Below are 23,647 nucleotides of genomic sequence, written 5' to 3' on the forward strand. Positions count from 1 at the left end.
GAGGGATGGCCTTGGTACAGATGGACAGCTGGTTGGGTCCTAGATTTCTGGAAGGTGGACCGACAGGACTGGCTGACAGACTGGATGTGAGACAGTGTGGGACAGTGCGCCAGATCCTGGGGACAAACCATGAGTTTGTCACCTGGAAGGGGGTGTTGCTGTCAGGAGGGCTGGAAAAAGCAGTTTGGGGGTGTGGATTATCAGATGTTAAGGTCCTGAAATCTGCATCTTATGCCGCTACTGTCCATCCATTCAAGGGGCAGAGCTGCCCAAACCTGGAATACAGAAGCAGCAAGGCCCCCTCTGCTCCACAAGCTGCAGGCAATGAGGGTGGGGCAGACCAGGGCCAGCGGACAGCTGGAAGAATGTCTCCCTGTTACCGAAGTGAGGTTTGACTGCTCATCATTCAAGAATCCAATACTGAGAGATAAGTGTTGGGTAAAAGGAAAGACATCTTTATTGAGGAAGCCAGCAGTCCTGGGGAGAAGGTGGACTCCTGTCCCCAAACAGACTTCCCCTTGTCAATCAGGGAGCAAGAGATTTCAAAAGGGAGTTTCAAGGGTACACAGGTTGAGGAGTGGCTACAAGCAGAACAGCACAGTCAGCTCCAACAGTCATCTTGAAATTGATCATGCGATCATCTGATCAGGGTCATCTTTTTATTTAATTGGAGGATAATTGCTTTACAATATCTGCCATACATCAACATGAATTGATCAGGGTTCATCTTAATTGTTTTAAGCACAATTAATCTTCAATTCTGTCCATGGGATTCTCCAGGCAAGAATACTGGAGTATTCTTTTCCTTCTCCAGGGGATCTTCCTGATCCCCCGACCCACAGTCCATGGGATCGCAAAGAGTTGGACATGAGTGAGCGACTAACACACACACACACACACAATCTTCAGTTCTAGGGTCAGTTTGTTCCCATTTCTCTGAGGCTGGTTCTCAGAATTGTGCATGATGGAGCAGTTCATGTCATGGCTACAGTCTGGTAATGATGTTGTTAACTTCTTCCACGTGATGGGAGTTTCAGTATCTACAGAAGAGCTCAAAGGACATGGCTCAGAATACAATCTACAGCCCTTGAGGAGGAACTAAAAGGTCCCCCTGACTTTGCTTAATGGCTACACGATTATTATTTTGTCTTATTTCACTGCTTTTCTTTGTTTTTGCATTTTCTCACTTCTCCAATTGAATTTATTCTTTGGTTAAAGTCTTTCTACAGACAAGAGGCAGGTATGGAGGACATGGGAGGGGTGGGATCTGTACCAGGAAGGCCCCATAAGGTCCTGCTCCATTACACATCACCTCGTCTGCAGGTTGATTCTGACTAGTCCCGTCTTTGCACACAGGTCCTTCCAAAACTGTCATCTTCCATCATCCACGAGATCGATAGTATTTTGGGCAATAAGCCCTACAGCAAAAAGGACTACAGATCCTAAGAAGCCCCCAACCATTTGCCTGGACAGTTTCATCTCCCTCCTAGCCTCTCTGTTTGCTCGCTTAAGCTATTTTGAAGCCAAGAGTGTGGTTTGCACCAAAAACAAAGCAACACACCAACGTGTCATCAGGAGAAGATCTCAAAAGTCGCTGCCACACGGCACCTGCTGCTTCACAGGACTAACGTTAGATTCATGCCGGAGGGTTGGCATCAATTCAAAGGCATTCGAGCCGTCCCGCCCAAGCCTGCCGCCTCTGCTCATCTTCCACCAAGAAACGACGTTTCTCCCAGCCACGCCCCATCTCAGAGACTCAAGTCCAGGCCAGGCCGAGACCCGTTGGGGCCTAGGAGCAGGCAGAGCTGGCCTCTCCTCTGCCAACAAGCCCACCTGGTACTGGGGAGGGGAAGAGGAAGCCAGGTCTGGCTCTTCCTGTGGCCCCTCAGCTGGGCCCTGGTTGGGGTGGGCCTCCCACTGGGGTCTCCCTCATCCCCCCTCTTGCCAAGGGCTCCAGGTACTGTCATTGGGCCTGACATCAGGTTCTCCTACACCCCCTTCTCCACACCACCTGCCCCACTGGGTCTCCGAGGGGCCTTCCGAGCTGTCCTTTGACCCCCACCCCAACCCTTGCTGGCAGAGGCAAGGATCCAAGGGGGTTTGATTGTTCCAGGGTGGACCCACAGGAAGTCAGGGGTCTGATTTCAAGCTTATCACCCCCACTGACTTCCTCCTCATATACAACTAATGAGCCCCAGTGTCCAGACTCTAGCCCGGGTCCCTCCCCACCTGGTGCCCAGTCCATTGCCCCTCTGTCCTTGCCCTGGAAGGCCCCAAGGTCATGCGTGCTTAGCTGACTGTGGCTGCTGACCATACATGGGGTGGCCAGCCTCTGCTCTGCCCAAGGTGGTGGCCTTGGGTTCTGCAGAGAGGACATTCTGGGACCCTTCAGTGAGGGCAGGTTCCTGGGGTTTTCTGTGCTTCATGCCCAGGGCCTGGGCAGCAACCCCCACAGTCCAGGAGAAGACCCCCGTAGCCTCTCCCTACAGCAGCGTCCCCAGCAAGGGCTCAAAGCAGGTCAGGTGGGGTGCTCAGAGCTTGTTGCCAGGGCAGCGAGGCAGCAGTTCTTCCCCCAGGACACCCTCACACAGCCTCTGAAGAGGAAGGGATGGCTGGGGTTCATCATTCCTTTCCACACCCCACACCCCAGCCTGGAACAGGTTGGGGACAGGGACAGAGGCCAGAACCTTCAGAAGTGTCAGCCCCTTTACAGCCAGGCCTGGGGCTGCAGGGATAGAGGAGGGGAGGGGCCCTCAGCCAGCAGGCCCAGCCCCCATGGTCCTGAGCGGCACCCCAGCTTTTGCTGGCTGTGCAGGGGGCCCGAGCCAGGCCCTGTGAATGCACTGGCCTTCTGTGTATGGGCCTGGGTGACTCCTACACTGGACGCCCCCTGCCCTGGGTGCCCCCTACATTCTCACACTCACCCCTGGGCAGACATGGACTTCCCTGCCATTATTCCCAAAGGCCTACCGTCCAGTCCTGGCAGAGCTGAGGCCTAGGAAACTGACTTTAGGAAAGCCACACGGTGGGGGGAGAACAACTTCCTCCACTCCAGACCTTTGTGCTGACCCTGGAGTCTAGAACCTTCTCCCTTCTTGTAGACTAGGCCCCTGGGGGTCTTCCTCACCAAGTCTCCTGCAAGTCTCACCCTAATGAGCATGAGGAGGGGACAAACCTGTCCCAACAGACTTGCCACCATCACATGGGTTGGGGGCTCCAAGGACAAGACGCTACAGTCCACCAGGCAGAGCCCAAGTGCCCCAACAGCTGGCCATGCTCAGGAGCCGGCTCACCTGCCCCTCCCTGGAGTCTGCTGGGCCCCTCCACAGTGCTGCCACCCTGCCCACCCACCAATGGGAGAGGGACCCGGGCTTGCAACTGGGCCCATGTTTGGGCCTGCCGCCCCCACCCCATGAGCTTTACATCTGGGAAGGACAAGCCCAGTGGGAGACGTGGGCTCTCAGGGCCATGCTCTTCCAAGGCCGAGATGCCCAGCACCAAGTCCCAAGCCTATTCCAGGCCCTGGGGTGCTGTCTGCAGCCTAGTTCTGCATCGCCCCCCAGTAAGTGGGTATGGAAGGATGGGGCTCCACTTCCTGAGGAAGGGTCACCCAACTTAGTGGGAGGAGGCTGGAGTAAGGAAGGGATGGAGTGGGGCTCGAGGGCAGGGAGAGCCTGGAGACAAAGAGCTTGGCCAAGGCAGGCCCTGGAGGGGAAGCCTGAACTTCAGCATGGGTTTGAGACCAGCCATCCTCACCCTACCCTGTTGGGGAGAAGCCCCCCCCCCACGGTCCCCAGCCACCGACCAGCCAGCCTCTCACCCTCCCCTAGAAGCAGAGTTTGCCCCCAGGGGTCCACCTTGGGAGTTCCCCACTAGGGAAGAAGGCCCAGTCTGCGTGGGAGCGGGACCAGTCTTCCTTGCTAAGGACACATGCAGCCCCTACCATTTTTCATCCCAAATCTACAGCAAGTTTGAGGTCCCAAGAACGACAGAGGGGTTTACCCTGTCTCCTGTTCTCTCTGGCAGTGTAAATAATGTGCTGTTTCTCTCCCCCTTTTTTTTTAATGACTGTGGCTCCTCAGCTAACTGCATCACCTCCCCCCCCCCCACAGGCAGAGACACCGTACGCCTCACGCTTCCAATGACACAGCGGAGACACAGTGCCGTATTTATGGAATGACAAAATAAAACCCAAGCCCGTCAGGGTCTGCTCCTCTCCGCTCCTCTCCTTTGCAGGGTATTCAGGGTCAGGGCTGGGTCGAGGGCAGTGGGAGGAGGTATCTTTAAAGGCCAGCAGACCAAATCCTGAGCCTGGATCCAAGGGGAGGTTGGGAGACTTGGGCCCTGTGGGGAAGGAGCAAAGACTGGGGACCAAGAACCCAAGTCTGTCCCAGGTGATTGGGGGTTGGAATGCCCTGCCTGCCCCCCTCACCAATACCATCTCTCTTGCCATCGCAGGTTGGTGGCAGGCTGCTGGGCCCTCAGGGACAGAGAGGTCGGGGTCCAGGGAGGCCTGCAGTCCCGTCTAGGGGGCTCAGTGTTCCTGAGCAATTTGATTTCAGGATGCAGCGGGGAGGGGCTGGCACCACCCCTGAACACCCCTTCTTGGGTGCCCTCCGTTCCAGCAAGCCCCCCAGCCTCATGGGGCCGTGTCTTCTCAGGTGAGAGGTAGCTTCAGGAGACACCCCCTCCCCCCAACATCCTTTCCCACCCCCATCCTAGATCAGTGAGAAGCTAGAACACTGATTCAATCCTTTCCCAGAGGATTTATTAAAACACGGAAAACCAAGACATACACACAGAGTACAAAGTGAAGGGGACGGTGTCGGGTACAGTCCTTGTCAAGCCTCCCACACATCCTCCCGAGGACCGGATAGGTCACTGCGCACAGGGGCTCAGCCTCCAGCTCCAGCTCCTGGCTGGGACCCGCCCCCTCGACTCACCCCAGCGCCCGGCCCCTTTGCCAGCCTGGGCTTGTGCTAGGGAAGGGGCAGGCGCTTCTCAGCAGGGCCAGATGCCGGCCTGGGTGGGGTTCTGCTCCCTCATCCCCCCACGCACTGATGCCTGGGGAGGGGGGCAGTGCAGGTGGGACCCTCCCCTCATGCTCAGGCCCAGAGGAGCATAGGAGGCTCGGACTCCCACCTCGGTATCGGGTTCAGGACACACACACACCCAACGGGCCCTTTCTGGGTTATCGCACCTAAAAAAATACTTTGTTTAAAAAAAAATCTGAAAACTAAGAAAAAAATCCCAAAACACAAGCCAATGACTTTGGGCTGATGCACCACAACCTGTAAACTTCCAGAAATATAAAATCGGGGTGGGGGGTTCCTCAACAGAGACAGGTCATCAGCAGAGGACAGCTGCAGGTACAGAGGCGGGACACTGGGCTGTGGCTGGGCCAAAACCTCAGCCCCCACCTCCCACCCAAGCTCCTTCCTGCCACCCCACTCTGGAGGTTCCCAAGCCCACCCTCTACATGACCCCATCAGGCCCTCAACATCCTTGTGACCCAATAACTGGGAGCAAAGGCTGCAGGTGTCCATGGGGTGCGACTCGGTCAGCCCCCAACCTGGGCCAGGGATCCCCCAGAGGACCCTGGGAAGGGACCCCCAACCAGTAGGAGGGCAGGTGCCTGCACCAGTTATGAGTACCAGCAGGATGGGCCCATGGTCATCACTTGCAGAAAACAAAGGAGCTTCTGAAGGCGGCTGGCAGGGAGGGTCTCCGTGCACAGGGGGAGTCTCAGGTTGTGTTTGTGTGGTGGGCGTGTGCGAGGGCACCCCCAGACACAGTCCAACCCAAACTCCCGTGGTCACCAGGGAGCCCAGGAGCCAATGCTCTCCGAGACTGTGCCCAAAGATGGTTCAACAGAAAGCCTACTCAGCACTGGTCTAAATAATAAAGTGGCTGGGGACAAAAATAGGGCTGGCACTTTGGGGCTTCCACTTGCACAACAACCCCCATTGTGCCAACAGCAAAAACAAAACCAGCCTGAAGATGTCCAAGAGCGCAGACGCCCCACTCCCCACACTCCACTACAACTCTGGGAGGGAGAGAACTGATAAACCAAGAAAAAACATTCTATAGATCCTTTTTCCTCTACAAAACCAGAAACCCACTCCCCAGCTGTCTGCAGTCACCCTCCCAGGCCTCCCAAGTGCTGGTCTTGGAGAGCTGAGCCCTTCCTGAACCAGGCAGTGCAGGTGGCTGGGCCGATCCCTGGTGCCTGGTCCAGCTGGTAGTGGAAAAGGGCAGAGGCCTAGGGAGGAGACGGAGGGAGGGCGGGAAGCAAGGGCTGGTGGGGAAAGGACCACCCGCTCTTGGAGTTGGGCAGTGGGGACACAGACCCCTGTCCTCCACCAGGTGCCCCCTGACACTCAGGACCTGTCCACTGTGTTCCCCACAAGCCCAGCCGCAGGACTGACCACCTGCCTGGGAGGACACAGTCACGGGGCCCTGGGTGGGGGGTTCGTGGCAGTCACCCAGCCCACGGCCTGAGCCAGAGCCTTTGCAAAGGAACACACAGGCCCACGTGGCACTGGAGAAACCACAGTGGGCAGGAGTGACCCAACCCTTCCTGGAGGGTGAGGTCACCTGCTGCCACACGTGTCCTGCCACACGTACACCCGTGTACCACTTTCAGGCTGCCTCCCATTCCTCCACCCACAATGCCAGGGTCAGTCAGCCTGGAGATAAACAGGGCCTTGAGGTCCGGTCCTTTAGGGGTTCTGGGAGAGCCATTTATAGATGAGGGCTCTGGGAGAGTTGGCCAATGGCCCCATGTCCCCAAATCACCCCCAAATCCCGGCCCTAGTCCTGGCCAGGGAGCTGAACGGAGCCCTCCCATGGTGCCCCCCCCCATCCAGGCCCACCCTGGCTCTCACTTGGACAGGATTCTGCACCAGGGCTCCACTCCAGGAAGGTCAAGGCTCCCTGGTCAAGGCTCAGAAATCCCTTCCAGGCTGAGGCTGGGCCAGAGGCAACATCAGACACGGACAGACCCAGGTCCTGGCCCATCCCTCCGCTCCTCTGAACTGGAGCCGTCAGAGGGCACCACCAGCTGGGTGGAAGGCGATCGGGATTCCAGCAGGCCGCTCCTGGCAGCAAACAGGGCAGGAGGCTGGGGACACTCCAGTTGGGAAGACTGGAGAGGCCAATGGATCCAGTCCCCTGCCTCCAAGCTTTCCCCAAACCTTTGAAGAACACAGTGAGGGCTGTCACAGGCCTGCCCCAGGGGGCAAGTGCTGGGATCAAGGCCTCTCCAGGGACAGGGGAGGGATAAGTCCAGGCTCCAGGCGGCTGGCCTGGTTTCTCCGTGTCAGCCACCAGAAGACAACATGGGGAGTGGGTATAAAGGGCCTCCCAGGGCAAAGGGCAGGACCAGGGGCTCCGGGGCCACTCTCAGCACTGTTGGGACAGCAGCCACATCTGGGGCAGGAGAGTAAGCCCCTTCCCGCAGCTCAAGGCCCCAGCAGCCCCCAGGCTGACACCTGCCGTCTCTTCTCTCTGGGGAGCACATGCCGTGACCTGCCACACAGGGCAGGGGCCACAGACCCTCCACGGGTGACGACAGAGTCCAGGGGGCCTGTGAGACAGGCTGGGTCAGGGTCAGACACGTGCCGATGGAGCCCTATCCCCCACAGAGAGAACACATTACCTGTGGTCTCCAGTCTTGCAGGACGCAGCCTGGCCTGGCCTGGATGCCAGCCAGGTCTCTACCTGCAGGCCGGGCAGCTCCCCAGTTCTGACCCACCTGGCACTGGGGGGCACCGGTGGGCCAGGGTCAGAGTACAGGCAGTCACACGGTGCAGACGGGACGGGGGAGAGGGGCACACACAGCGCGTCCAGGGCGGGCGCCGCGTCCTCCTCAACCGGGCCGAGTCCAGGGCGGCGGCTGGGCTCCCGGGAGCTTCCCTCAGGTCCGGAGCCCGTCCACAGAGAGAGGCCTAAGTGCTGCAGGTCAGACTCCTCCACACGTCACTCAACTTTTATCAAGACAAATTTGTTCAAGTCTTCGATAGGAAAGTGCAAAAAGATGTACAAAGAAACGAAATCTCTTCTAGGAAGTCGTCCTGGAAGAGCCAGCCAAGGTGGTGTGGGGGACACTGGGATTAAGAGCAGGTGGCACTTCTGGCTGGGTCTTGTCCCCAGTGATGGCATGACTCAGTTTCCCCTTCTGTCCTCAGGTGGCCTGGCTCTAGAAAGGCGGCAGCTTCTCTCTCCTGTGGGGGTCAGGCAGAGGGCCCGGCAGGCGTGGCTGCAAGAGGCGGGTCATGGGTCACAGAGCTGGGCGCTCACATCCCCCCTGGGGGTTCACCCAACGCCTTGGAGCCGCCACTGCCACCTGTCACAGCCAGCTGCAACCAGAGGGGCTCCTAGCCCAGACCGCCCACACCTGGAGCATAGCAGGCGGGGGCCCCTGGGAGGGCCCATCTGGAAACCACCCCCACCCCAGGGCCTCTCCCTGAAGCAGTGGTTCTACCAGGACCGAGAGCTTAGAAGGGGCTGCCGGCCAGGTGGAAGAGGCCAGAGTGGACTGGTGGCTTCTCACGAATAAAACCATCTCCCAGCCAGTGACACTGACCCACACACTCCCTGAGCCACCCTCCTGGTCCTGGGCACAAGGTGGCGTGGCCAGGGGAGGGGGGGTGATGTCCCAGGGCGCCCACCACCCAGCAGGAAAGTGCAGGCAGAAAAGGGTTCCAGGCTGGGGGCAATGGTCCCTGACTCCCTACCACGGACATGCACGCACCTTGCATATGTGCACACAGACACACGCGTGTACGCAACGGAGCATCCCCACGTGTACCTGACCATGTCCCGCCTCCCAGCCTCCCTGGGGAGTGTCTGGAAGCCTGGGAAGACACACCGGCCCCAAGATGGTCCCCAGCAGGGAAGGGCAAGACCCCCTAAGCCCCAAGAGGCAGCAGAGGACCCCAGATTCAGGGCTGTGGATAAGCGCAGGGAGTGGGGACTGACTGGTGCAGCCATGGAGGGGAGAGGGACCGCGAGGTCCCTGGAGAGGCCTCACCTCCGCTGGAAAAGAGCGCTGCACCAGAGCGAGGTCTCGGGGCCGGCTAGATATCTGTGCAGAGAGAGGGAAGCTCGGCTCGCTGGGGCGGCGGACGCGGGCGGGGCCCGCGGGCGCCCCTGCACATGCCGCCAGGGAGCAGACGGGCACCTACCGGTCACATAGGGCCCCAGGGGCATCTGGTTGTAGTTGACAATCCCTCCCGGTCCAGGGCCCCGGAAGTTGGGCCCAAAGTTGTTGTTGTACATCTGGGAGGAGCCGAAAGCGCCCTGGAGGCAAGGACTCAGGTTTAAAGGTCCAAGTCCCGCACCGGCCCGAGTCCCGCCCCAGGGAGCCCAGGACGTGCGTGCGTGGGGGGCTGGGGCCCAGGGCGCGCTCCGAGCCTGACCTGCTGGATGGTGGGGTCGCCGGCTCGGTTGGTCAGGCGGCTCAGGATGCTGCGCTCCGACATCTGGAGGCGGGCGGCCACCGGGGGAATGCGGGACAGCATGGAGGGGAGGCGCGTCACGTCCGCCTTCATGTCGCTCAGCAGCTCCTCCAGCTGGTTCAGGACTGGGGAGGGAGGCAGGGAGGGGGAGGAGCTGCGACGCGGACGCCCAGGCCGGTGCTTATTAACAAGGCTGTGTTACCGTGTGACTTGCACGCCGCGCAGCGGACGCCAGGGGGCGCCCCCTACTCAGCCCTCCCAGCAAACACATCAGAGACCTGCCCGCTGGACCAGAGTCCCGTTTTCCAAACAGCTTCTCCCGGGGCCCCGAGGGCTGCAGAGATGAGAGCCCGGAGCTCTGACTCAACACTAGGCTTCCCTCCGGGCCCTCGGCCAGCCTCCTGGCGACCAGGGAGGTCTGCAGCCCTGGCCAAGCCCAGGGGCAGAGCGGCCTCGAGAAACTTCTCCCAAACAGCCAGGGCCACAGAGTCCAGGGCCCTCGGGGTGAGCTTGGCTCACCCTCCCCTAACCAGCCTGGGCACTTTCTCGGGATTAGGACGACGAGGGTCAAAGGTCTGAATCCCAGGAGACCTTGGGCAATTACTTCACCTCCCTAAGCATCAATGTCCCCAACTTTAAAATGAGATAAGAAACCTCACCACTTAAAAATATTACAGAGTAAAGGGACAATGTGTTTAAAGATACTGACATAAATTGGGAGACTGGGATTGACATATATCAGTACTATATAAAAAATAAGGATTTCCCTGGTGGTCCAGTGGTTAAGAATCCACCTTGCAAGGCAAGGGATGTGGGTTCAATCCTTGATCGGGTAGCTAAGATCCCACATGCCAAAGAGCAACTAAGCTTTCCCACCACAACTCTGAGCCCACACACCACAACTAGAGTCCATAACAAAGATCCTGCATGCCGCAACTAAGACCTGACACGGCCAAATAAATATTCAAACAATAAAATAAAATAGATAACCAATAAGGACCTACTATACAGCACAGGGAACTCTGCTCAATAGTCTGTAATGACCTATATAGGAAAAGAATCTAAATAGAGTTGTTCAGTCATTCAGTTGTGTCTGACTCTTTGTGACCTCATGGACTACAGCACGCTCAGGATCCCCTGTCCTTCACTATCTCCCAGAGTTTGCTCAGACTCGCTTTCATTGAGTTGGTGATGCCATCTAATCATCTCATCCTCTGCCACCCCCGTCACCTCCTGCCCTCAATCTTTCCCAGCATCAGGGTTTTCTCCAATGAGTCGGATCTATATGTATAACTGATTCACTTTGCTGTACAGCAGAAAGTAACACATTATAAATCAATTATAAGTCAATAAAAACTAAAAAATTTTAAAGGGTCCTTATCTCTTTCACTAAAAGAAGTTTAAAAATAGAAATAAAGCATACTGTCTGGGCTCAATAAACAAGCCTGTACAACTTAATATTCTGCTATATCACCTACCCCCCCCACCCACCCACCCAGGGCCTACACCGCGCTGACCTTCAGACAAAGGCCAGAAAAGCAAGGGCCTCACTTTTACCGCAGGGTAAGAGCAGAGGCTGGGTGACAGTCTGTCCCACCTGGCTTGGAGGCGGTGCCCTGGGGGCTGATGTCCTATCCCCAGCCCCACGCCCCCACCTACTGCCAAGGAGCCACTGGGCGCCGCAAGGTGTGGGCCCATCTCCAGAGGATGGGCTCACTCACCCTTGTGCAGGACAGCATTGGCAGGCTTGTTCCCGGCGAGGGACTCCTTGGACAGGTGCTGGTGGCTCTCGGCAAGGCACTCCACCTCGGCCAGGCGGGCATTGAGGGCCATGGCGGGATGGTTGGGGTCCTGGGTCATGTTGAGGTATGCGGCCCTCCGGAGCTGTTCCTCAATGACCAGCGCCTGCTCCAGCAGCTGGTGGGGGTGGGGCGAGAGGGGGTCAGGGTGAGGGGAGGGACCGAGTGCTGGCCTGGCTGCCTCCCCCTCAGCACCCACTCCCACCGGCCAGGGCTCTGAAAGAAACGAAGGAAGGAAGACAGCCCCGCCCCACCCAGCTGCTGTCCACTGTCTTGGCCACCCCTCAGAGCCCTCCCGAAGCTGGATCCTCTGCACCCATTACCCAGAGCAGGGACGCTCGCCCAACGGGGTCTGGCTTCAGAGCAAGGAGCCAGCACCTGTTGGTTGACTCAACAATTCCCTTTCATGGATGGTCTGGCCCACACCCGGATATATGGGCGGGATATAAGAAATGCTTGCTCGTTTCTTTGCCCCAGGCCCTCCCATAACCCACCCTCTTGTGGCCCCCTAACCCTCAACCTCTGGCCCCTGCCAAGGACTGACCTTGAACCTGCGGGCCAGGAACTTGTTCTTCATCTCCAAGTAGTTGCCCTTGTGGATCTCAGACTTGAAGGGCTCATTGAGGATCATGTATCTCGGGTCGTTCTGGATGTCCTGCCAGCGGGCATAGCCATGCCTAGGTGGGGGGCCGTTAAGGGCAAACCTGGCCATGGGGTGGAGGGAGGGGGTGAGGGGGAACCAGCCTAGGGTCTGGCATCTTGGCTCTGCGCTTTCCAGACAGGCATTAACCTTGGCTGCAAGAGGACTGTGTGGGTGACAGTGACCTGACAATCAGCGGACACTGACAGGGGCCCCCAGGGGCCCAGGCAGGGCCTGAGGCTTCACCAGATAAACTTCTTCATCCCCCAAATCCAGACGGTGGAGACAGCCGAGTTCTAACCCCCAGCACCTGTGCTGTGACCCTAGCTGGAAATAGGGCATTTGCAGATTAATCAAATCAATTAATTAAATTAAGAAAGGGTCATCCTGGGGTGGAGTGGGCACCAATCCAGTGACTGAGGTCCTCATAAGAGGAGGAAATTTGGACACAGACAAAGAGATACCCAGGGAAGAAGGCCCTGTGACAACAGAGGCAGAGATGAATGATGCAGCTATGAGCCAAGGAGCACCAAGGAGCCAGGGACAGGCAAGGAAGGGGCCTCCCCTGCAGCCAGAGGGAACAAAGAAACACCACGAAGTTTTCTTGCCAAGGGCCCACAGTTAGAGAGGGGCAAGTCGGGATCTGAACCCAAGCAAGCTGGCTCCAAGCATCTTTTTTTTGTTGTTTTTTAACACTGTGTGTGTTATTTCTTTAGCTGCACTTGGTCTTGGTTGCAGCATGTGGGATCTGGTTCCCTGACCAGGGATTGAACCCTCATCCCCTGAACTGGGAGCACAGAATCTTAAGTCACTGAACCACCAGGAAAGTTCCAGCTCCAAGCAATGTAACCTCAGTAAACTGTGGCCCGCAGGCCAAATCCAGCCCACAGCCTGGTTTTGTCAATAAAGTTTTATTGGAACATGGCCATGCTTGTTGGTTTACGTACTGTGGTTACTTTTGCTACCCTGGCAGAGTGGAGGAGTCCTCTGTGAAGTTCGAAATGTCCACTCCTGGATCCCTCCCAGGAAAGATCTGCTGACTCCTGACCTACAACTTTCCACCTCTCATTATAATGACTAGTCTCACTCGAGACTGTCATCAAGGCCGGCTTTACTGGGGGGCTCTCCCCAGGTAGTGTGTCCCTCTCCTTGTCTCTGGAAGGTCTGCACTCAAATATCACCTTCTCTGACCTTCCCACATTAAACACAACCCACACCCCCAAAGCTCCGTTTGCCTCACCCCCACCTTTTCATGTTCACTGAGCCCCACATTTTGCTAATTTATATTTTTCACCATCTACCCCTAGTTGGATATGAGCTCTAGCTAGACAGAGATTTGGGGCTGTTTCATTCATGGCTGCATACTCCATGCTTGGCACATGGTAGATCATCAATAAAGATGGAATTGAAGGATGAACAAATGAATAAAAGCCCTCCTAAATGGTGAAGCACCCTTCAGGTGTCATCACTGAGAGGAGGTGAGGTCTGGACCAGGTAGGAATTCGCAGCATTCATTGTAGAGTCAGATGGAAGGGCTGTGTGTCCCTGAGCAAGTCACTTGGCCTCTCTGAGCACCCACTGCCTCCTCCATATAATGGGGATCACAGTAGCAACCCTTCGGGAAGGCTGCTGTGAGGATGGAGTGAGTACTGACAAGCTGCCTTTATGATCACAGTCAGTGTCGTCATCACCACCACCAGGAAAGGGTCCTTGGTACCTGGTCAGGAGCACCAGCCCAGACTCCGCCCCCCACCAGCCCCACACCCTTCCCTGAGGCCCACAGAGGGACAGACCGGAGCCCTGCCCCGTGGCGTGGCCAAGGATACGTGACGATGCCCGCCAGCAGCCAGTAGTCGTGGCGCCGGTGCCAGATGTCGTAGATTTTCCCCGAGGACACAGCCGCACGCTCCTCGTTCTGCCACAGTGTGTGCAGCTCTGGGAAGCCAGCCGAGGGAAGCAGGATGAGGTGCCCCCGTCCCGCATAGGGGTGGGCCTGGGTAAGCCTCTCCCTCACCACCCCCACCCCGAGCACTTCAGTGTTCCAGTGCCACTAGGAAAGGTTATACCGTGGACTTTGTCAACCATTCACACATTAGTATCAAACAACCATCCGCCCAGATTCCTGGGACCCACGGTCAGGAAGCCTGCAGCTCTCTCTGCCATGGCCTCACCCTCGATACCTGTGAATCCCCCGTCTGCAATGTTGAACATAAACTTGAACTTCCCGATCTTGTCCTCTTTCTTCCCCTCTTCATCTTCCTCTTTGTCACCATTTTGCTGGGTCTCAACCGGCTCCTTCTCCTCAGCTTTGGTGTCATCTGGGGGAGGACAGATCCATGCTCACTCGTCTACCCCAAAGACAGTGCCCGGGGGGAGGGCTCGCTCCACCAAGCACTGGGGACCCCGAGGCAAGAGGGAAACACACCTCCCCACCCGCAAGGGACTCACTGCCCCCAAGGGTTTTAATCAGCAGGACCCTCTCTCTGTCCTGAGCAGGGAGGGCTGCTCTGGGCCTGGGTGCCCCTCCACCACCAAGTCAGGACCACCTGGGAAAATGGGGCGGGGCGGGGGGGACTGTGAAAATGTAGCTTATGTTGAAGGATGGCAATGCTGCCTCAGGGCTCTGATCTGGGGGCAACTGTTCCAGAACATTCCAACACTTAGAAGGACACAGGCTGCCAGCTGAACCCCAAAGCTCCAGGCCAAACTCTGTGACCAGCTCTCCTTCCTCCTAGTGGTGGCCAGGGCCACAGGAGGGGTCAGGAGATAGGAGGTAGAGGGTCTGTCCTCCGAGGGCTGGCAAGTCCAGGCTCCCATGCAGCAGCTCTAATCAGGGCCTGGGGCCAAGGGGAGGCTCAGAAGGCTCCTCGTGGCTCCTTCAAGAGACCAAGGAGGACATGGGACAGAGCGAAGTCCAGAGCCCCAGACCTGGCCTGAAGTCACTGCTGTCGCCTCTGCTGTGAACCAAGCTCAGTTCCAGCTTGTCCAGAACCTTCTCCTTCTCAGGAAGCACTTCTTCTGCAAGATAAAAGGTGTTCAGAGAGGGGGAGGGGTCCAGAGGGCAGCGGGGACTCTGGGCTGGTGGCTTCCCAATAGTACTGTAGCCACTCACAGAATCCACCCTAGCATCTTACTCGGGAGTCCAACAGGTAGCATCTGGGAGGATCCACTGGGGAGGCAGGTGGGGACGGGGCCTCATTCCACCCACCCATCTCAGCAGCAGTCTCTCCCAAACTTCTCTCAAGGCACAGTCCCCAGACCCTCTCTACGGTAGTGACAACCAGAGGACTCAAAGTTCTGGCAACACGTCAGGCCTTCATCAACACACAACACCTCTTACAGACACCCAGAAATGTCAGGCAAAACCTATCACATTAAAAAAAAAAACATAGGTGTGCTCACAAAACTAAAGGAAATTATCAGGTGCCATAAATGAAGACGGAACTTCCTGGGTGGCTCAGAAGGTAAAGAATCCACCTGCGATGTAGGAGACCCAGGTTCAATCCCTGGGTTGGAAAGATCCCCTGGAGGAGGAAAAGGCAACCCACTGCAGTATTCTTGCCTAGAGAATTCCATGGACAGAGGAGCCTGGCGGGCTACAGTCTATAAGGTTGCAGAGAGTCAGACACAACTGAGCGACTAACACTTTCACTTTCTATAAACGAAGGGAAACTAAAAGCTCAAGACGCATGCACTGGGGTCCTGGGTTGGGGGTGAGTGGACACCAGAAAGAGGCCTGGGGGACTCCAGCTGTGTCTCTACACTGAACAGGAAGGGCAAGGCCCCAAAGATGCAGAAAACTGGAATTAAATACAAAAACTAACACTCTTCAACCACTATGCCTCTGCAAAGGAGGAAAAGTGTCATCCACCAGCTCATGGCCAAGTTGTGGAGGCCTGGCTCCCATGTGGAGTCCAGGGTCAGAAAGTCTCCAGTGAGGAGCCAAACCCAACACACAGGTGTGCAGGCTGTAGAATCTGCATTGTGCCATAAGGCTGGCCCCAGACCAGCCAGGCCACCAGTCAGACCACGAGGCCCCGGAGTTCTGGAAACAGAAAGGGGGACATTCCTGCTACCCAAGTGACATGGCTTCTCAAGGATAAAACAATCCCTGATGAAGATGTACCCCAATGAAACTCAGAAAACAATACCCAGACTTCCCTGTGGTACAGTGGATAAGAATCCACCTGGCAATGCGGGAGACACAGGTTCGATCCCTGGTCTGGGAAGAATCCACACGCTGCAGAACAACTAAAGCCCATGGGCCACAACTACTGAGCCCGTGTTCTAGAGCCCACAAGCCACAACCACTAGAGCCTTCGAGCCCTAGAGCCTGTACTCTGCAGCAAGGGAAGCCACTGCAATGGGAAACCCATCCACCACAATGAAGAGAACCCCCCGCTTGCTACAACTAGAGAAAGCCCGTGTGCAGCAACGAAGACCCAGTGCAACCAAAAAAGAAATAAATTAAATAAATAAGAATTGTTAAAAAAGAAAACAATATCCATCAGCCAGACAGAGAAGGAAGAGAATACATAGGAAAAGACAAGTCCAAAAAAAAGGAAGCAGAAAAAGCTAGATTAAAAACTCTAGAAATGAAATACACAATCGCTAATATATTAGACATTTTACTGCATATTTTTAAGGTGTCCTCCCACACTTCCTGCCCCTGGAGTACAAGCCTTGTATATAATCCTTGGAACTGTGAATGTGATGGATTCTACTCTCCCGAGCAAGTCATGTGACAAGGCACTGCTGCTGCTGCTAAGTCGCTTCAGTCGTGTCCGACTCTGTGCGACCCCATAGACGGCAGCCCACCAGGCTCCACCGTCCCTGGGATTCTCCAGGCAAGAACACTGGAGTGGGGTGCCATTTCCTTCTCCAATGCATGAAAGTGAAAAGTGAAAGAGAAGTCGCTCAGTCATATCCAACTCTTAGCGACCCCATGGACTGCAGCCTACCAAGCTCCTCCGTCCGTGGGAGTTTCCAGGCAAGAGTACTGGAGTGGGATGCCAGGGCCTTCTGGTGACCTTAAAAGACAGAGATTATAACACAAGCTGGAATCAAGATTGCCGGGAAAAATATCAATAACCTCAGATATGCAGATGACACCACCCTTACGGCAGAAAGTGAAGAGGAACTCAAAAGCCTCTTGATGAAAGTGAAAGTGGAGAGTGAAAAAGTTGGCTTAAAGCTCAACATTCAGAAAACGAAGATCATGGCATCCAGTCCCACCACTTCATGGGAAATAGATGGGGAAACAGTGGAAACAGTGTCAGACTTTATTTTTCTGGGCTCCAAAATCACTCCAGATGTGACTGCAGCCATGAAATTAAAAGACGCTTACTCCTTGGAAGGAAAGTTATGACCAACCTAGATAGCATATTCTAAAGCAGAGACATTACTTTGCCAACAAAGGTCCGTCTAGTCAAGGCTATGGTTTTTCCAGTGGTCATGTATGGATGTGAGAGTTGGATGTGTGAAGAAGGCTGAGCACCGAAGAATTGATGCTTTTGAATTATGGTGTTGGAGAAGACTCTTGAGAGTCCCTTGGACTGCAAGGAGATCCAACCAGTCCATTCTGAAAGAGATCAGCCCTGGGATTTCTTTGGAAAGAATGATGCGAAAGCTGAAACTCCAGTACTTTGGCCACCTCATGTGAAGAGTTGACTCATTGGAAAAGACTCTGATGCTGGGAGGGATTGGGGGCAGGAGGAGAAGGGGACGACAGAGGATGAGATGGCTGGATGGCATCACTGACTCGATGGACGTGAGTCTGAGTGAACTCCAGGAGTTGGTGATGGACAGGGAGGCCTGGCGTGCTGTGATTCATGGGGTCGCAAAGAGTCGGACATGACTGAGCAACTGATCTGATCTGATCTGATCCAGGTGGGCATGACCTCATCACACCAGCCCCTTAAAAGCAGGGTTTTCTCTGAATGGTCACAGAAAAGGACATCAGAGATCTGAAGCATGGTGGGGATTGGTGTACCACTGTTGGCTTGAAGACGGAATAAGCCCCATGGCAAGAAACGTAGGCAGTTTCTAGATGCTGAGAACGGGGCCCCGCTGAGAGCCAGCAAGGGAAGAGGGCTTCAGTCCTCCAACCCCAAGGAGCTGAATTTAGCCAACAAGAATGACCACGGAAGTAGATTTTCCCCCAGGCCTCCAGAGGAGAACTCAGTGCAGTCAATGCCTTGACTTCAATCTTGCAAGTCCCCTGGCAGAGAATCCAGTCACACCACCACAGACTTCTGACCCATGCAACCATGAGCTAACACATGGGTGTCATTTCATGCTGCTAAATGTGTAATAGTTCACTGCACAACCATAGAAAATAGTACAAATAGGTTAAAAACAGCTGTATGAAGAAAGTAAAAACTGAAGCTAGATCTGAGGGTGATTCAAAAAGCCTTGCAGAGAAACAAATCTTGTACCTGCTTTCATTTCTTTGTTGAATTTGGAGCCTTTTGTTAAACAAGATCTACTTGTGTCTATTGCTGATCACCTGGGTCCCCCAGTACAATACAAATTCTATGCGAAGGCTTTGGCTTTGGTTCACTGTCTATGTCCCCAGTGCCTGGGACAGCTCCCAACACATAGTGGGTGTTCAAAACATATTTGTTGGATAATGAATGAATAAATGAGTAAAAGGAATTCCAGAAGAAAATAAACTTAATGGGAGGAAAGATAACATTCAAGGAGGGAATGACTGAGAATTTGCCCATAATCAATAGAAGACACAATACTCAACTTTAAGAATCACAGTCAGTCACAAGCAGGATAAGTAAAAATTTCATTGTAGTAAAACCATTCAAGACCAAAGACTAAGATAAAGTCTTAAAAATGGTCTTACCATGTTAGGAAAGATAGGAAAGGCAAGTTTCTTACAAAGGAGCAGCAATAACCCTGAGAGCAGCCTTCTCAGCACAATGGAAGTCAGAATACAAAAGAAATCACATCTTCAAAGTGCTGAGGGAAAACTCCTAACCCACCTTGAATTTTGCTAATTATTATTCAAGAAAAATACGATAAGATATAAAGGAAAAATAACATACAATGAGAGAAATTTGCCGTCCACAGAAATTTGTTGAAAGCACCATTGAAGGGTATATTTTGGGAAGAAGGACATTGAACAAAGCAACAGTGAACATACTAGAAAACACAAAATTGTTAAGAGGGTGGGAAAATCTAAATAAGGATTATAGTTTAGAAATAAGTAACAGCACGTGGGAGATGAAGTTGCCTATAGTCCTTATAATATTCAGGAGGCAACATGTTAAAAATTTAAGAATACAAAATAGAATTGACTGCAAACTTTCCAAAGGAGTTGAGAAGAAAGGGGGAAATAGAAAGAAATTCTGATCAATCCAAAAGATGTTAAGAGAAAAAAAAAAGAAAAGGCCAGGGTGATATAAAGCACAAAATAAGAACAGAAATTCATCCAGATAGCTAGCTATTACAATAAATGTAAAGAGAGTAAATTGCTGACTAAAACATAGAGATTCTGTGATTAGATTTAAAATAAGTTCCCACCATATATTATTTACAAAAGGTAAACCTAAAACTCAATTATACAAATAAAACTTAAGAAATGTAAGAAAATACCTGCAAATCATGTGTCTGATATGGAACATGTATTATAAAGTACCCTTATAACTCAATAACAAAAAGATAAATAACCCAATGGAAAAATGGACAAAGGATCTGAAAAGACATTTCTCCAACAAAGATATAAAAATGGCCAATGACATTTGAAAAGATACTCAACATCTTTACACACAAGGGAAATGCAAATCAAAACCACTTGAGCTATGACTTTTCACCCACTAGGATGGCTAAAATCCAAAAGAGAGATAATAACAAGTGTTGACAAAGATATGGAGAAATGAACCCTAGGCACTGTGGGTGGGAATGTAAAGTGGTGTAGCCACTGCAGCAAGCAATCCGGTAGGTCCCCCAAATATGAGAGTTACCAAGCGATCCAACAATTCCACTCCTAGGTATATACCCAGGAGAACTGAAGCCTATCCACACAAATACGTATACATGGATGTTCACAGCAACATTCTTCATAATAGCCAAAAAGCAGAAATAACCCCAAAACCCATCAACTGATGAATGGAAAAATAAAATGTGTATCCACAGGGTAGAATATACTCAACAAAAAGGAATGAAGTTCCAATACATGCTACAACACAGATGAACCTTGAAAACACTATGCTCAGTGAAAGAAAACGAAAGCGTTAGTTGCTCAATCATGTTTGACTCTTTGCAACCCTGTAGACAGTAGACCGCCAGGCTCCTCTGTCCATGGGATTCTCCAGGCAAGAATACTGGAGTGGGTAGCCATTCCCTTCTCCAGGGGATCTTTCCTGACCCAGGGATCAAACCTGGGTCTCCTGCATGGCAGACAGACTCTTTACTATCTAAGCCACCAGGAAAACCCAAAAGTAAGCTCAATCCATTTAAGCCTAAATAAACCTTAAAGCAAAAAGAATCAGGAGGAATAAGAAGGTTATTACAGAATAAATAAACACTTCACCAGAAAATCAGAAAAAACCTGAACCAATATGCACCTAACAACCCAATCCCACACTAAAGCCAAATCTGGCCTTGGGAGAACAGAGACTAACCCACAATCACAGAGATTTTAACATAAGCCTCTCAGACTTGACTGATCAAAGCAAACCAAAAATGAGTAAGGATATAAAAAATCTGAACAATGCAACGATCTAATGCAGCAGTCCCCAGTCTTTTTGGCACCAGGGACCAGTTTCATGGAAGCATATTTTTCCATGGACCCAGGGGATGATTCAAGAGCATTACGTTTACTGTTCACTTTATTTCTATTATTATCACATAGGCTCCATCTCAGATCATGAGGCATTAGGTCCTGGAGTTTGGGGATCCCTGATCTGGTGCACATATTTAGAACCTTACATCCAGCAATAAAAGAATAGATATTCTTTTCAAGCACACATGAGCATTTACAAAATCTGACCACATGAAGCAAGAAAAGGTTTCAGTATCATACAGACACATGTGTTCAGACTACAATGTGATTGATTCAGAACTCACTAACAGGGATTTCCCTGGAAATCCAGTGGCTAAGACTCCACGCTCCCAATGCAGGGGCCCTAGGTTCAATCGCTGGTCAGGGAACAGATCCTACATACCGCAACTTAGAGCTCGCATGCCTCAACTAAAGATCCCACAAGCTGCAACGAAGACCTGGTGTAGCCAAATAGTGGGGTTTTTTTTAATCACTAATAAGATGTAGCCCAATAACCTCCAATGTGTACAGCAGGAAAAGCCCACATGCAAAGAACTGAGCCCAGAGAGCTGAGCCCCTGGCTCTCGCCTCATCCTGGACCCTGCGGCACTAGGACCCAGCAGTGCATGGCCTCCACCCAGCCAGGGAGAGACAGGCCCCACACTCCATCAGGGTGGGAGCCCGCACCTTTCGGCAGCTGCTCCGGGGAGGGCTGGGCCTTCTCCATCTCCTCCAGTCGCTCCTCTCGGGCCCTCTCCTTGCCATCGGAGCTCTCCTGCTTGTCCTCTCCCTCCACTCTGTCCAGGGCAGTTGGCAGGGCCTAGGGAGGAGAGACTCAGGAGCTACAGGGCCTGGACCTCAATAGGAGCCAGGGAAGGGGCCCTGGGCTTAGAACCCACTCTCTGGTTCCCAGTGCTTGCTCTCAACTATGCTCCAGTCCTGGGGCCTCAAAGTTGGAGCCGGGAGGGAGGCCTGGCTTACAGCTGCCAAGGGCAAAACCTGAGAAGGTCCCTGGACCCAGCCCCCACCCCACACCCACAGGGGCCCAGACACTGGCATCTTCTTTACCTGGATTTCTGGGGGCTTCTTTGGCTTCTGCACCCCCACCTCCTTCTCATCCATGTAGCTTAGTGGGGCTTCCATTTTGTCTGAAAGAACAAGGGAGAAGGGTGAGACAGGTGGGCTGGGGTGGGAGGAGGGAGAAGGGCAGGAAATGGGGAGTCAGAGAGGAACCTGGGCCAGGCACCTGCAGAAGGACAGGTGAACCAGGGAAGCCAAAGAGCCCGGGCCAGGCCTGCAATGTGGGGAGTCTTAGAGGACCCCGGGCCCAGTGAGGTCAAAGCCAGGGGCCAACAGAACAGAACTACAGGCTGTGGGGGCCTCTCATCTGGAAGCAGTAGGTGAGGTGGGTGGAGGCCCCACTGGGAGCCCGCATGGCCCAGCTGTGGTCCTGGCTTTCAGGCTGGCTGGCTGGCCACCTGCGTCTTCCACGCTGAGTCACTGCCAAGGGCCAGTGGCCCACATGCTCTGAGGAGCCCTGGGAGGTGGTCACTACCCAACTTCATATCCCAGATGAGAAAACAGAGCTCATGGGCTAAGCTGCTCCAGGGAGGGCTGGGCCTTCTCCATCTCCTCCAGGAGATGGCCAGGAAGAAAACTAGGCATGTTCACCTCCAGAGGGCACCTGTGCCCAGGAGCAGGATGTCCTCAGAGGCGCTGAGGCTCTCAGGGCCTCACCTGTCACCAGGGACAGGCAGGATGCCCCAGGCCTGAGGGGTACAACAGGGAAGAAGATGTTTTACCCAGATAAACACACAGATCACCAAAAAGACACTCAGAGACAAATAACCCATTAAGGAAGGGCAAAGGATGTGAAATGACGTTTCTCCAAAGAAGATGCACAAAAAGCTCAGAAGCACATGAAAAGATTCTCAACATCTTCAGCCACCAGAGATGGAAATCAAATCCACCAGGCTTCACTGGTGGCTCAGTGGTAAAGAATCTGTCTGCCAATGCAGGAGACACAGGTTCGATCCCTGGTCTGGGAAGATGCCACATACATCGGAGCAGCTAAGCCTGTGTGCCACAACTACTGAGCCTGTGCTCTAGAGCCCGAGAGCCGCAACTACTGAGTTCACATGATGCAACCACTGAAGCCCGAGAAACCGTGCTCCACAACAGGAGAAGCCACTGCAGTGAGAAGCCTGCACGTTGCAACTAGAGAAGAGCCCAAGCAGCAACGAAGACCCAGCACAGCCAAAAATAAGTAAGTACATAAAACACCACAATGAGACTCCCCCTTCACACTCACTGAGATGGCTATAAGCAAAAAGTTAGATAAGTGCTGGCCAGGAGGTGGAGAAATTGGAACCTCATATGCAGCTGGTAGAATATAAAATGGTGTAGTCACTGTGAAAAAGTTTGGCAGTTCCTCAAAATGTTATACCAGATGACCCAGCGATTCTATTCCTACCTATACACCCAAGAGAAATGAAAACACCTATTTCCAACTGAACACAAAAGTTCAAAGCAATGTTACTCACCACATTATTCACAATAGCCAAAGGTAGAAACAACCCAAAATCCATCACCTGATGAATGGATATACGAAATGTGGTGGATCCAAACAATGGAATCAAATATTATTCAGCTACAAAAAGGAATGAAGTGCTGATACCCTAAAACCTGGATGAATCTGGAATACATCACATGCTAGTGAAAGCTGGGCACAAAAGGCCACATGGTGCACTTCATTTACATGAAATGTCCGCAATAGGCAAACCCATAGAGACAGAAAGATCAGTGGTTGCCAGGGACAGACATGAGGAGAAGGAATGGGGTGTCACTACTAATGAGCATGTGTTTCTTTGGGGGTTAACGAAAACACCCTGGAATCAGAGGCAATGGTTGCACAATCCTATGGATATGCTAGAAACAACTGGCTAATATACTTTTAAAGGCTTTTGGCTTC

The 23,647-nt window shown here is 53.4% G+C and overlaps 2 protein-coding genes across 12 annotated transcripts in view; one reads left to right on the forward strand and one right to left on the reverse strand.

The window, feature by feature from the left end:
- KCNAB2 (potassium voltage-gated channel subfamily A regulatory beta subunit 2) overlaps nucleotides 1–4,216 on the forward strand; it is a 95,096-nt gene extending 90,880 nt beyond the window's left edge. For all 9 annotated transcript variants that reach the window (XM_006069615.3, XM_044942919.1, XM_044942916.1 and 6 more), the window contains one exon: nucleotides 1,357–4,216. In XM_006069615.3, coding sequence (XP_006069677.1) covers nucleotides 1,357–1,446 — 90 coding nt within the window. In that variant the 3' untranslated portion in view covers nucleotides 1,447–4,216. The remainder of the gene's footprint in view (nucleotides 1–1,356) is intronic.
- A 1,274-nt stretch (nucleotides 4,217–5,490) lies between these two features.
- CHD5 (chromodomain helicase DNA binding protein 5) overlaps nucleotides 5,491–23,647 on the reverse strand; it is a 71,057-nt gene continuing 52,900 nt past the window's right edge. The window contains exons 32-42 of one of the 3 annotated variants that reach the window (XM_044942907.2): nucleotides 21,745–21,824; nucleotides 21,364–21,496; nucleotides 14,829–14,918; nucleotides 14,081–14,218; nucleotides 13,727–13,835; nucleotides 11,805–11,937; nucleotides 11,183–11,378; nucleotides 9,423–9,586; nucleotides 9,189–9,303; nucleotides 9,035–9,088; nucleotides 5,491–8,260 (exon numbers count right to left, since the gene is read on the reverse strand). In XM_044942907.2, the coding sequence (XP_044798842.1) occupies nucleotides 9,081–9,088; nucleotides 9,189–9,303; nucleotides 9,423–9,586; nucleotides 11,183–11,378; nucleotides 11,805–11,937; nucleotides 13,727–13,835; nucleotides 14,081–14,218; nucleotides 14,829–14,918; nucleotides 21,364–21,496; nucleotides 21,745–21,824 (1,166 nt within the window). In that variant the 3' untranslated portion in view covers nucleotides 5,491–8,260; nucleotides 9,035–9,080. The remainder of the gene's footprint in view (nucleotides 8,261–9,034; nucleotides 9,089–9,188; nucleotides 9,304–9,422; nucleotides 9,587–11,182; nucleotides 11,379–11,804; nucleotides 11,938–13,726; nucleotides 13,836–14,080; nucleotides 14,219–14,828; nucleotides 14,919–21,363; nucleotides 21,497–21,744; nucleotides 21,825–23,647) is intronic. The other 2 variants (XM_044942908.2, XM_044942909.2) reach the window with 2 other exon arrangements.

Source organism: Bubalus bubalis, chromosome 5, assembly GCF_019923935.1.
Source record: "Bubalus bubalis isolate 160015118507 breed Murrah chromosome 5, NDDB_SH_1, whole genome shotgun sequence".
In the NCBI taxonomy this organism is placed as follows: domain Eukaryota; kingdom Metazoa; phylum Chordata; class Mammalia; order Artiodactyla; family Bovidae; genus Bubalus; species Bubalus bubalis.